General features: G+C 35.0%; 1 protein-coding gene across 1 annotated transcript; it reads right to left on the bottom strand.

The window, feature by feature from the left end:
- Nucleotides 1–468: 468 nt before the first annotated feature.
- On the bottom strand, nt 469–10,595 carry LOC142639179 (lysine-specific demethylase ELF6). Its single transcript, XM_075813306.1, has 7 exons — nt 8,968–10,595; nt 7,269–7,347; nt 7,035–7,102; nt 6,247–6,397; nt 4,700–5,280; nt 3,975–4,172; nt 469–3,643 (listed from the first exon to the last, which is right to left on the bottom strand). Exons 1-7 carry the CDS (start codon nt 10,118–10,120, stop codon nt 1,029–1,031), a joined length of 4,845 nt encoding a protein of 1,614 aa, XP_075669421.1. The 5' UTR covers nt 10,121–10,595; the 3' UTR covers nt 469–1,028.
- Nucleotides 10,596–14,621: the final 4,026 nt, after the last annotated feature.

Here is a 14,621-nt window from a genome sequence, read left to right as displayed (position 1 = left end):
TATAAAAAAAAAATCAAAATAAGGTCTCAAAATAATTACTATTAAAAAAAAAAATAGTTACAAGATTTCTAAATTTGGAAAAGCAGTGGGTTGCTGGAAGACGTAACTGGGCTGCTGTTTGTTAAAGATTTGATCTTAGCAAAAGAAACGTACAATATTTGTTAAAATATTTGACTAAGAATTTTAGTGTGATACGTGGAAATTTCATACTTGAAACAACAAAGACAAAAATGATTTGTCTCTCTTGGATAGCTGTGTCAAAGATTAAAATAATTCAGACCCACTTTGAGCATAATCTACAATGAAAAAAAAAAAAGCAATCCAAACCCACAGCACATTATCCAAATCCGCCTCTAGACAAGCTAAGAGACCCACAAAAGCATAGCAATGGACTTTTCTAGCCTGATCAATGGTACCTATCTCATGTGTCTCCTCCATGAAGAAAGAAAAATACAAGAGAGAAGAAAGTAAAGAAAGGCGTCAGTATTCATTTCATATCTACATTTGGCACATTGTCAATCTCGAACAGACTTAACTCTATCGTTGTTTGATCATTACCCCTCAAACAAAGAGTGGTAATGTAGTACCACGATTCATCTCCTTCATCCATTTACCAAGGGACAACAAAGAACATAGTATCTATCCTCACTAGTACAAAAAAATGAGAATCATCTTCTTAGATAACCAAACTAGTAGGTCCGACAATTTTGGCCAGCCAGGATTTGACCACCCAACATGTAGCATTTCTCTTTTGTTTTTGTTTTTTGGGGAGAGCTTCCTCTCCTGCTGATGATGCTGCTGGATCCTAAACGAAGAATCCAGAGAGATCAAGACCCTGAAGACTTTTCAACTATCAATGCATACAAATGATTGGAGAATGCCCACCTACAAAATGATCAATCTATGTGCCTAACACTACACCTAACCAGAACAATGTAAACTACATGTGACCCTTGGCCTCAGAAGCCCCACTTGCTTATACCCATATTATATATTACAAAACCAGCTTGAACAAAGAGGACATATCTTCAGGCAGGTAAGTTCACATAGTGCCCTGTTTTCCGTCTGTGCCTGCTGTAATCTGATACGAACCTGAAAGAAAGGCCACATCCCTCAACCTTGCACTTGTATGGGCGCTCACCAGTGTGCACACGTATATGCTCTGTCCTAGCCCATGCCCACTTGAACGACATGGTGCAACCTTTCCATGGGCACTTGAGGGGCCTGTCATCGTCATGAACACGTTTGTGTAGCATTGCATACTTGTGGTTGCTGAACCTCTTCCCACACCCTTCATGTGGGCACCGGTTGCGTTTGTGCAAGAGAAGCTCTGCCTTTGTTTTGAAACTCATGCGGCAGCCTTCAAGGTCACACTTGTGAGACCCTGTTGAGTTTTTATTCTTAGGAGGAAGAGGAACATCTGAAGCTTTGCTCACCTTCTTTCGCACCAACTTCTCCTCAACTATTTTACTGGTGTCAATTCCACATCTACTGGTTGCATCCTTCCCAGCCCTTGGCCTCAACCCTTCACATGGACTCCTGATAAAGTCACTGCAACCGAACTTGTTTTCTGTCAAATGGTCTGCTTCTCTTTTTCTTTTTCTTCTTTTGTCTGTGCTTGATCTGGGTTCTAGTAGAGTGGACTCAATGCTTTCAAGCTCTCTATCATCCTGTGATGAACAAACTTCTTTGCGAAGCAGGTTTTCTGCAACATGGGTGTCTCTTTGGATTCTGGAACATTTCTGGATTGTGGCAGGACTAGGTGAATTTATAAGTGTATCATACTCAGAAATCTCCTCATCATTTTCATTTGTCAGCTCTCTCTTTTGCTCCACTTCATTATATAAAGCCACTCCATCACTCAAATTTTCCTCAGCATCGATCCCTCTCGGAACTTTGTAACATTCCCCCCCTGAGATAGTTACAGGCTCTTTTTCCACTTGCGTAATGAAACTAGGGACGGGCATCCCCTCATCTGTTCCATCTGAGATCTGGATATCTTGTTGCACCTCTAAAGTCACACCATCATGCAGGTCTTCTTCAGCAGAGCACCCTCTTGGAACTTCAGGACATTGTTCCAGTGATACACAAGGCTGACTAACTTCCATTGGTGAAATAGAACTTGAGACAAGTTGCTCATTATTTCTGTCTGGGGAATGGATCTCTCTTGATGCAGGAGTAGGCTCATTTGTCGGTGTAACATAACTTGAAACCGGTTCATCCTCGTTACTTCCATTTTCAGACTCAAGTTCTTGCTCCATAGCATCTGAAGACATGGCAATACTAATGTCTTCTGCAGCATGAATCTCTGTGGGACCTTCACAACTTTCTTGCATTGAGGCAAGAGTAGGCTGGTTTGTCACTGCAATATTACAAGAAACACCTTCTGTTGAAGCAAGAGTAAGCCGGTTGATTGGTGCCACATTACTTGAAAGAGGTCCATCATATTCAATTCTGCTGGTGGTATGGACCTTTTGCTGCACTTCATTGTTGACGCAAGATTCCTCCAGAAGTACATTTTCCACCTGTGCCTCAAAATTTCTCACAACAGGATCAGCAACATGGGGAGTTGGAGGTTTAGAAAGATCAGAAACCTCATTCATCACAACATCCCCTTCAGAAACCAGATGACAAGACCCATTTGTGATGCTGATTTTTTCCATACTTCGATTCTCTGCCAGCATTCCAGACCTCTCATCAGTTGCAATGATAAGTGGACTACCACATTTTTCGGCATAAGTTATCTTGCACTCCTCCTTGGTTTCATCAGTGCTCTTGATCTTGTGTTGCATCTCAGAACCATCCCATGTTGCTACATTACAAGCTTTGCCATCAATGTCAAAATCATCCAGAGTGTGATTCTCACTTTGTGTCTCAACAACCACTAGTGTGTCAGAGGCAAGGGAATCTTCAATTCGGGATGGAGCAGAATTCAAGCTCCTACCACTGGTAGCTGCAAACCCTGAGGATTCATGCTGCATTTCAGACACTCCGGAAGCACTAGAGAAAACAAATCCTGCATCACTTTTGGAATTTCCTTTGTTAGAAAGGTCATTTTCAGTAGCCTTCCCACTTTGCTTATTGCGGTCTCCATAGGTAGCAGCTGAAACATCTTTTGACAGATTCTTTCCAGGGCATGCATCAACTGTACTTGCACCTGTGGAAACACCCAGTTTTAACTTAGGATTCCTTCTTGAATATTGAATTAGTTTTTTTTCATTGTTGACAATGATGCCATTTGACCTTCCCCCCAACACTTCATCCTTCTTTAATTGAGCTGTGTCGCACACTTTACCATGGGAAGAATGGTTTGACTTTCTTGAGCGTGATCTTCTAGACCGCCATTTGACGGTCAAGCATTCTGAAGTGACACTTTTTTCAGAGAACAATCCACCCAATGTCAGTGCATGCCGTATTTGCATAGATGGAGAGTTCTTTCTGACCTTGGCACAGTACCGTAAATTGATACCCAGTTTTGATGTCCAGTCTTCTCCACATTCATCATGTTCTTCATCATCAATTGCAAGATCTATCAAGTTCAGATCTTCCTGGGATGCAGTATCTAATGGAACCTCATTATAATCAAAAGGTTTACCAATTTCCTCAGAAACGGCCACGGCATGTGCCTTCATTTTCTGATAGTCTACATAAATTAAGAAAATTGAAGAATAATTATTGTTGAAATCTGGATGATGCGCATGTATGCTCATAATGGTTGGTTGACAAATAAAAAGATGTGTCACAGATTCATAGTAAACAGAAAGTGGGTATTAAACAAAAGCTGAATGTGTCTCATTTAGATATTAATTAATTTCAACATCATTCAGAAACCAGGTTTATCCTTGAGAGAGGTAAAAAAAAAATCAAATATCATAAAATAAAAAAGGGGGAAAGTGATTAACTTTAAAATTAGGGGTGGGTATACAACAGTAATATGCAGCATAAATCATTGACATAGTTAAAGCCTATCTTACCTGAATGGCAAATCATAAGCATGTTTACTCCACCTTTTGGCTGCAAGAGTTCCACAATCTCAATGGCATGCTCCAGGCAAAAAATCCGTGGCCTCAGAAATTTACTAGAGGTGTTCCATCGCATGTCAAATTTGGTTAAGAGTGACATTTTCAGATCCTTTGGTGGTGGAGAAACATCAGGAGCAGGAGGGAGATTCTCTGCAGAACAAAGCATTAATTAACTCAGTAAAGCACTTGAAGAGGCCGAGTTTAGTGGTCGAAAGGATTAATCCTATTCAATTTCATGTTTTTATTTGCTTTGATGAGAAGCTACTGGCACCAGTTGAAGATACATTTAAAAATGCCATTCTTCCCCATGGTTGTTTGGTCTGCTAATACCTCTCCATAAGATGGGAGCCCAACTTATATTATGTGGAGACTTAAGACTAGTTCTATGCATTCTTCAACAATTCTTTTTAACACAGTTTTATGTACAACAATTTAGCTGATTTGGGGTCTTGCCAGAAATACGAGTAGAAGTGGTAAATGTGTACATGTAGATGCTAGAATCAACGACAAACCAATCTAACAATATGATAGGCCACAACATGGTCACAGAATGAAGTAAGGCTTTAACATATAATCCAGAAAAGTTCAATGACAACTTACTTTTGACAGAATAAGATTAAACAAGTGATTGAAAATGTGAGCAAATTACCAGGCAAGAAAGTATATAGACCAAATACCTGGAATAATGCTCTTAATAGACCCATCACAATCTGGAGAGGAACAAGCATTCTCAGGTCCTGAGACTCTGGGGCCTCCTTGAACCAAATGATGATCCATGGGCTCAAGTTTTAAGGATGCTTCTTCAGATGGTTGTACCACAGACATAAATGGAAAACCAAGTATTCCACAAGCCACACATGCCAATGTACCCGAATCAACTTGAAAGTCACATGATAAATCGTCACCATCCAGAGACAAATCATTGAGAGTCTCTATATACAAGTTCATCTCGTGAAACAGATCGTTCTGAATATTATTGTTGTTTTCAGTATGAATATGGGAAGCATTTTCTCTTGGTGAGGTAGAATCAGTAGCAACTATGCTGGGCAATTGAGAATCTCTACTTGGATATGGAAGCAAATCAGCATTCCATAAAACAGCATGGCAAGTTGATACTTTTCCAAGAAGATTAGATAGCTTAATGTTTTCTTTTAGAATATCTTCTATAAAAGCCTTCTTTACTAACAATTCTCTTTCTTCCTTTTGACGATCTCTCAGACGAGAACTGCGCACACCTGGTAGTAAGGATCTTGGCACTCTGGCATCAAAAGTCCAGCAAATCAAACATAAGAAATAACTAAAGATATGGTATCCACATGATATTTTTATGGACACAATAAGTAAAAACATATGATGTAAAAGCAGCATCACACAAAGTAAGGGTAAATGCAACCAAAGTATCAATTTCAAATGTGAAGTGTACAGTAGAAATCTGCCTACTGAGCCCTTGTTACTCATCTATGGCCCTAAGCAACAACTGATACATTAATTATAACAACACTATCTCCACAGAGAAACTCTTGTGGTTTCAACCGCCACCACAGAGACTCTCTAATGCACTAAATAAAAGGAAGAGCATTTTCTTTTAAGGATAAATAGGAAAAATTAACAGTTATTACATATTTCAGCTAATTCCAATTACCAAACACAATTACACATTCCCTTCAAAGAATTTATTATATGTAAAATGAAAGTAAAGCAAAAATGCTCAATTATCAGTTTTCACAAGATGTGCATTAAGGCCCAACTCATTTCATTAGGACCAGTCTAATTATAAAGTTTCCAGCCCATATTCAGTATTAAAGCATATTTTGAAATATACCTAACAAAATAATAAAAAGAAATCCCGCTCGACAATTGCAACTCTTACAGAATCAGAAGTACATTCATAAACTATTTTACAAATACATAAATTTACATATTATCCTGGAAAAAATTAAATTAACATCTGTAAACATGTTTCAGAAGTTGTGAACCACCAAGAAGAATGGCTGGAAACTTTGATGGTCACAGATGCCTGAGTCTGGCCATTGAACATCAAATATTTGGAAAGAGAATCTAATCTTGTAGAGGAATTAGGCAAGAACACTACAATCAATAAACATTCATGAGAATTATCTTGTATAGATCTTCAGAGAGCAGTCTAAGAAGCAATGTGGACAGGATATTTCAGTTACTACACTTAGGATCAACAGAATATTTGAAGGAACTATAGTGAGCTAACCTTGAGACAAAAGACATGGTCAGCAGGTATAGCAGCTGCTGATGAGAGAGCATGGGAAGATAATTCATTGCAGCTCTGCGCACTGCAGCTTCCTTGGCTACTGTGAGCCATTGTGGGGTTCCAAAGTTAGCAGCTTCCCCACAATTGAAACCTAATTTACAAAAGAAAGGCTATAATAATCCATTAAAAGGATAAAAATGAATACACTCTGAAAGAAAAATTCCAGGGAACTTCTTGTAATAGCAACAAGCCTATAATCAGGCTCTCTAGTTAACTCTAGTCACTGAGACATCGAGATTCTAAGAGCAGAATAAACATACAAATTACTGTTACAGACATCAATCAGAAATGCCAATGTTGAAAGGGAAGATAAAACAATATATATTAGTGGCAGAAATGGATTGACAATGGCCATGCAGAAAAAGGTGCTTGCAAGGTCACTTGGCAGAAGTGTTGTAAGGTGTCCAATTAATTCTTTTGATCATTTTAAGCCCAACAACACATTTTCAGCTCATTTGCAAGCCAAAATGGTCCTGCTCACAAAAAAATTGAATCCTTTGCTTTTACAAGAAACAACATAAATGGAAATTTATTCATATTTTGTAAACCAACTTCCACTCCAAATTTTTACAGAACTTCCACCTTCTAGGTTGTCTTAGATTAACATGTGTTTCTCCAAAGTACTATACACCAGGTGGTATGTCTTTAATACAGTAAGATCAGTATGTTCAGGGCAGGAGTTTATAAGTTAAAGAATCATGAAAATATGAAAACTATAAAGCAATTACCGTGGCTGAATCCTACATGGTAGGCTCTTGGAAAAGTCACGACAAATTCACCAGGATTCTGTACTAACCTAAAGGAAAAATAAGAACAGACATGAGTACAGCTCCAACCAAAAAAAAAAAAAGAACAGAAACAGCAACTCAGCACCATAAGTCAAACCTAAAACATTTTCAATTACAGAAAAGTATAACCCTCACATAAATTTTAGAATGCTAATCAGAAAGAAAGCAACCCACCTACAACATGGAATGCCCGATGCAACAACTACCTCAGGTGATAGAAGAGTTGTCTTCTCGCCCAATAATGTGAGTGCAGCTGCAGATAAGAGAAACTGGACCTGAGTTACAAAAATGCTATAGAAGTGATAAAATCAAACTAATTTCAGATTGAAATGAACTGTCTACATTAAAGAAAGTAAAATAAAATGGCCAGACTAAGAACTGTGCCTCTATTAAAAATAAATCAAAAAATCGATGAAAATTTGGCAAATTTTGGACAGTAAATTCCAGCTGTGTCAGGACAGAACTGCAAATTAAATACTTTGCAAAATTGCCAAAAAAATCAAAATTATTTGTGGGACCAACTTTTGATTAATGCTTCACCATTTTAAATTATTTAAAAAATCACCCTCCTTCAAGTGGCAGGTCCAATTTAGAACATCCTAATTGAATTTAGATTCTGCAAATGCAAAGTACTTCTTTGGGTATATATTTGAAATTCTATTCTATATTATTCATTTAATTATTAATTTTTGAAACCATTCTATATTCATATCAATTATGAATAACTAGGAATGAATGATTAATAGCCAAGATCTCAATAGCTTACTAAATTCTTAAACATGTGCAGTTCCTGCTTTGTGAGACCGCTTAGCTTACAAGTTAGAGCATTGTGTTTGAAATGCAAAGGTCCTTAGTTTGAACCCCGTGGATGGCTTTTCCTTAATTGCTTGCCTTTTGACGTAATTCCAATTCAATTTGAGAATTAACAACTCCTAAACCACATATAAAAGTACACTCATTTGGAGTAGTTTAAGGTCTATTGAGACTCAATGGTTCGCAAGCCCTGCCCTGAACCTAACCAAACACTCATATCTTTACTGTCGAAATGGATAATCACTGACTGCGTGTGTGAATTACCAATTGAAAAAAAAAATGGAATTGTAAGTCATTCATCAAGTAAAACATCAATTGATGACAATTGGATTGGTTGTTTGCTTTACAAAACCAATCATTCCCTTCTTTTATTGATTTCCTAGATTCATGCAATTTTTGTATTTGATTTGTTGTCCCCTTGTACATTCCCTGTGTACTAGGGTGTTTCCTTTTTGATATCAATAAAACTTATTACTTATAAAAAAAAAAAAAATCAATTGATGACAAGATAGAGATGATATATACAGCAAAAAGATAAACATGCTAGCTAAATGAAATATAATTAGGAAAAAAAAGAATTACATCCAAAAGGTAAAACAAGAGCTACGAATGCTTCAAAATCTTAATAACAAAAAAAGAAAAAGAAAAAAAAAAGGCTTATGTAGTGGCTCATCATTTGAAAGCCTACACGGTCCAACCAAGTCAGCCACTTGTGCTTACTGTCATATCACATGGAAACAATGTTGAGTCACAGATATGCACAATTCAGGCATATCTATTGACAAGTGGCCATGCAAGATGGGGTAAATGCCAGCAAAAAACATTGCGAACCCTTGTTACTGTTTAAACAGAGCACCCCTTTCCATCTATAAATAATACAGAAATATAGCCTTCATTATTAAATTTTTTGCTTTGTGAATATAAAAAACCCCAAATTAACATTCCAAGAAAAAAAAATTGGCAAAAATATACTACAGTTTGGCAAAAATATGCTAGAGTTTGTCAAATTAGTAAACTCCCAAAACATTTTCCTAAATAATCATCTAAAAAAATTACATACCTAAATGATCAATGTTGACACCATAAGCCTCAGAGCGAATGACTTCCTCAAAAGCAAATGCATAATCTCCAGGGACTGCATACCAAGTTTTTGCAGAGCCAGTATGGAGAAAATTCATGCTATGAAGCTCATGATCTTCAACGTGCCAAGCAAACCAGCTGAAAAGCATACCAATGTAGACCATAGGAGAAGTAACACCTGGAATATCATCCGGCATGAAACGTGTAAGTGAGCCGGGTGACCGTGCAATTATTTGTAAGTTCCATGGACTGTTTGATAGCTTCCAACCCGCAGTACCTTCCATCTCATTAATAGCACTTGAGCTCTTTCGCCTAGAGCATCGTGAAGTGTCATCTGATAACAATGTTGATGAAGTAGTAGTTGGCTTTGGTGTCTCCAAAGACATATCAGGTTCATTTTTGGCAGAAGAATCTTTAATCTCATCATTAGGGGAATCCGTTACACTATCTATCTCATTATTGTTGCAGTCAGAGTTCTCTTTACTCCTTTGGTAAAAATTCCTCTTCCTCCTCCTCCTATGAAAATACCGAGACTGACCCTCCAGTTCTCCAAATCCAGACCCAGGAATATCATTTGCATACTCCACATAGATAGGCTTCTCAGAAGTTGCCTTCCAAAACATTGCTTCTACAACCAATGGTGATACCTCCTTAACCATTCCCAATATGCTCCGCGAAAAAACCTTAGACTTAGACTCAAACTGTTCCAATGTATAAATCTCCCCACTTTGCCATACTTGCTTATGAACACCCAATTGCGGACTCTGCGCCGCCCCTTTTGTTCTCTTCACACTCTGCCCCAATTCTTGGTGCCTAGTAGTAAACACAGCCCGCATCTCCCCCTCATTACCACCATCCCCAGAACCCGTTTTCGACGAATAACAAGCACCCGGACAATTCACATCAGAACCCAATTCCGGGGACTTAGAAAGCGACTTATTCAAGTTACAAAACACATATTTCTTAGAAGGCTTGGGCAATGGTGGGATAATCTTACAAATACCAAAGGCACTAGCTTGCTTCTCAATTTTCGATATATAGGCAATTGGGTCAGCAAATTCAGTGTCAGTTGGCCTAAACTCAGGTGCCAATGGCAACCCTTTTAGCCAATTGGGTATTTCAACATTACCCATTACACAACCAAGATTTTCTCAATACCAACACATGAAATGGAATCCAAACCACATTAACAAGGGCGGTACTCAACCATACACAATAAACAAAGAATTATATTGAAAAAAGAAAAGAAAAAAAATATAAAACCCTAGATTGGAACATTAATGGTGAAAATTGCACATGGGTTTTGTTGTGATTGAAAGCTGAACCCACATTAAAGCATGGAAATTTATTATCAAACAGCAAAAATGCAAAGGGCAATTTAGCAATAGAACCTGAAACAGCGAAGGAATAGTGTATGATTGACCTTCTAAAAGCACCACACAAGAGGAGAGAGAGAGAGAGAGAGAGAGAAAGAAAGAGAGAGAGAGGAGAGGTTTGTTTGTCTAGGTTTTGAGTGACAATTCTTGGCCCGCGCAAGATAGCGTGCTCTGTTGCCATCTGGCTAGGTTACGCCGGGGCGGCATAGTACACGGGTTTGAAGCGAAGGTTTCAGGCGAATGGGGTTTGGATGTGTTTTATATACCATAGGGCGTACGTTAGCATGAAGCGCCAAGCGGCCAGCGCTGTATGGATAGGGATATCTATGGTGTGTAACAGGAGTACGTTATCCAGTGATGATCAAAAGATCTTCCATTTTTGCAGATAATTTGAGATCAGAGAATCCTTGTGGGGTCCACATTAATTTTTTCATTTCAAGCCTATTTTTTCTTTTTTTCCTTTTTAATATTAACTCCACCTTTATTTTATACTAGTTTTTTTTTTTTTTTTTTTTAAATCAATCAATTTTAAGCATGTGCTTGCTCAGAGATTTTTATTTTTATTTTTTTGGGTAAATGTTAGTAATTTGCATATATTATGTAATTTGGAAATATTTTTTTATTTTTCAAAAAAATAATAATGATAATTTTTTTATAAAAGATAGAACTGTAAATTTTTTTTGAGCGTGTGTGAAAGTAGTGTAATAATATAGAGAAAATTTTGGGTAGGAAAAATAAGATGAATATGAGGGAAAGCCCTAGATTTTTGTTTTTTAAATTGGGAGTGCTTTACTTTTATTTAGATGAAAAATAAATAAAAATACTAAATATTAGGGAATAAAAAGATGTACGTGAAACCGGAAAAAAAAAAAAAAAAACTAAATTTTAGGAGTTCTTTTTTTGAATTCAAATGAAATTTGTTATTTGACATTTATGATTCTATTTTTAAGAGATGTTACCTTTCATTAATGAATGTATTTTTAAACCACGTAAAAGTTCAGTTTAAAGAAGATAATTCTTTTATATATATTAGTCTCTAAGCACACACTCACGCACGTGCTCAGAAACTCTTTTGTTTTTTTGAGTAAAAGTTAATAATTTGCATTTATTATAATTTATAAATATATATTTTTATTTCTAAAACAAATAAAAAAGATAAACTTTAAAGATAAGCAGTAATTGTAATTTTTTTTTAGTAATGCTATAGACACAAACTATTTTACAATATTTTTATAAATTGCTGATGTGACTTTAGTAATTTTTAAATAATTATTAATAAACATAAATGTAATGTTAGTGGTGGACCTATATTAGAACTGTGGGATACAGAAATTTAATATGGTAATAGTGCCACGTGTCATACCTGATGCCGAGGAGGCCGGCGCAGTTCCGAGAAGGCCATATCCTAAGATAGCAAGGCCAAGGAGGCGAGCCATGGCCACGTGAATGACACATCATCAGAGGAGGCCTCACTATAGAGGAAGAACTTCAGAGATGGGGGTTAGTCCTGACATGATTGGAGGGGTGGTAGCTGCCACCACATTTAATGCACCCCACCAAACCCCCTGGTCGCATTTATGTAGAGAAGACCCCTGAATAGTATTGTCTTGGTTGCCGTAACTCACAAAAGATTTGAGAAGGGCGTCTGATGGAACAAGCACTTGAATAGCTTCCTGCATAATCAATAAGTGAAAGGTCAAGATCAGCTGAAATAGGCTATATAATGTAAAAGATCCTTCAGGGAAATGGATCATCTGAAAATAATGGAAAAAGACACTGTAGCAACTAAGAACTGAAATTGTAACCAAGTTTGAATAAATATATTTAAGAACTACTCTTCTCAGACTTTGCCGAGGAGGGATTTTCTTTGCACACAGCTTAATTTTCTTTGCTTTCTTACTATCCTTAATCTACTGTGCACGTTGCTCAATCCATTGAAGCCTAGGTTTTAAGCTCACTCTCTACAAATTTATTGTGTTGAGCTCTCTGAGCCCTAATCCAATCACTTCTTGGGCTTAGAACACAAAACTCACTCTTATAAGAACTAATAAGAATTTACCACATCAATAGTTTGTAAAAATATTGTAAAATAGTTTGTGGTTGTAACATTATTTTTTTTTTAAACGTGAAGGTAAAAAATCCTAAATTTTAGGAATTCTATTTTTGAATTCAAAATGAAATTTTTTATTTGACATTTATGACCTTATTTCTAAATGAATTTACCCTTCATCAATGTGGGTATTTTTGAACCACATAAAAGTTCAGTTGAAAGAGGAGAATCCTCTCATCTCTATATATTAATATTTTCTATATATTAAGAGGATTCAGAAAGTTAGTTATTGTCTTTTTCACTTCCAAAAATACCCTTAATTTAATTAACTTATCCTTATTCCTAAAACATAAAAATGAGGTTAAAACTATAAATTGACAAAATTAAAAACAAAAAACCTACCAATGTTTATAAAACTAAACCATGTTCTATAAAACTTCCCACTACCCTGTCTAGCAACCAAAACTACCCCATTTTTCTTTAAAAAAAAAAATTACCCCAAGTTCCTATTAAAAAAAAAAATCTATCTAAAAAAAAAAAAAAGATTTATTACACGCACGGAGCGCTTGTGATGAGGCTATATATATATATATATATATATATATATATATATATATATATATATATATATATATATATATATATATATATATATATACACACACTATTAATAAGAAGATTCTCATGTTTCATCTTCAATTTTTGGAGTACCAAAATATTCTCATACAAATTTTGAAATAACAGATCCTTTAGTGTAATTTTTTTTCCTACAAAAAAGGAAAAAAGAAGAAGTTAAAACAGTATTACTATATCACGTACAAAAAGAAAAGAAAAAAGCTGTTATTCTCACCACCCATTTATATTCAAATTTTTTTTATTTTTATCTGTATTTTTTTTTTTATCTATTTGAATTCAAATACTTACATTTTCTTTATAAAAAAAAATTATTGCTTCCAAAAAAAAAACCTACCTCATGTAAAAAGTAAAAACTACTCATTCTTATCCCGAAATTTCTATAATTTTTTTTTTTTTACATTCCAAAATTTTTGTTATCCAAACTTTATACAGTTATCACAAATCCTCATCCATCCACACTAATGTATATTATCTTTCTTTTGTTCAAATCTTAAACTTTTTTTACTTATCACAATTCTTATCCCAATCAATAAATTTAAATGTCCCATTGAGTTTCAACTTCTTATAGTTCTCTATCTCATTATTAAACACTATTCAACGTTACATTACCTCATTCTTAAAAAAAAAAATACGGTTATTTATATATCATTTTTAAGCGTTATGACACTAAACAAAAAATTAAATAAATAAAAAAAGAGCATTATTACATGCGCAAAGCGTGTGTGATGAGCCTAATATACTAATAACAGAATTCACTGTTTGGGTTTCATCATTTTGCATACTAAAATATCCTCACACTAATTCTTAAATTATCTAAAATACCCTTATCTTTTAGTTAAATAATTTTAAATTTAAAAATACAAATTGGTTAAAAAGAGTAATTTATTATTTCTAAGTTTTAGGTTTTTTCTTTTATCTTCTCTATTTGAATTACTACTTTTTACTTTAAATTTTAAATTTCAAACTTTAAACTAGCGTACAAATAACTTAAAAGAAAAATTCACATACCTTTTCCTTTATCTTCTTTATCTAAATTACCATTCTTTATTTTAAATTCAAAATTTCAAACTTTAAACTCACGTACACATAACTTTTTTTTTTTTTTAAATCATGTAGAGAAAGACCCTAAAAATTAAGATACTATCTTTATCTCACTTTTAAACATTATAACACTAAACCAAAAAAAAAAAAAAACTTTATTGTATGCACAAAGCGCATGTGATAAGATTAGTATATATATGACATAAACGAGATATAATTGTTGATATCAAACCATTGTCGAACATAGTATTTTTCAGAATTATTGATGTGATTAGAAATATTTACTAAACCGCTAATAAAAATGTGTTTATTGTTGAATTTTATGTTTTGTGAGAGTTAAAATATTAGTATTATTAAAAGTATAAAAAAACGTTTTTTTTTAAAAAAAAATTGTTTTTATAAAAGTTAGTAAAAAAGGGGTAATTTATTATTGGTTCATTATCAAATATTGGACGTTTCAATAATGACAAGTTGACAACACATGAACTTTATTCACTTAAGTGAAAATGTGAAATTGGAGATAAGACAACG

This window comes from Castanea sativa, chromosome 6, assembly GCF_040712315.1.
Source record: "Castanea sativa cultivar Marrone di Chiusa Pesio chromosome 6, ASM4071231v1".
Taxonomy (NCBI): domain Eukaryota; kingdom Viridiplantae; phylum Streptophyta; class Magnoliopsida; order Fagales; family Fagaceae; genus Castanea; species Castanea sativa.
Note: the sequence above shows the minus strand (reverse complement) of the source record. Positions and strands in the feature narration are given on the sequence as shown.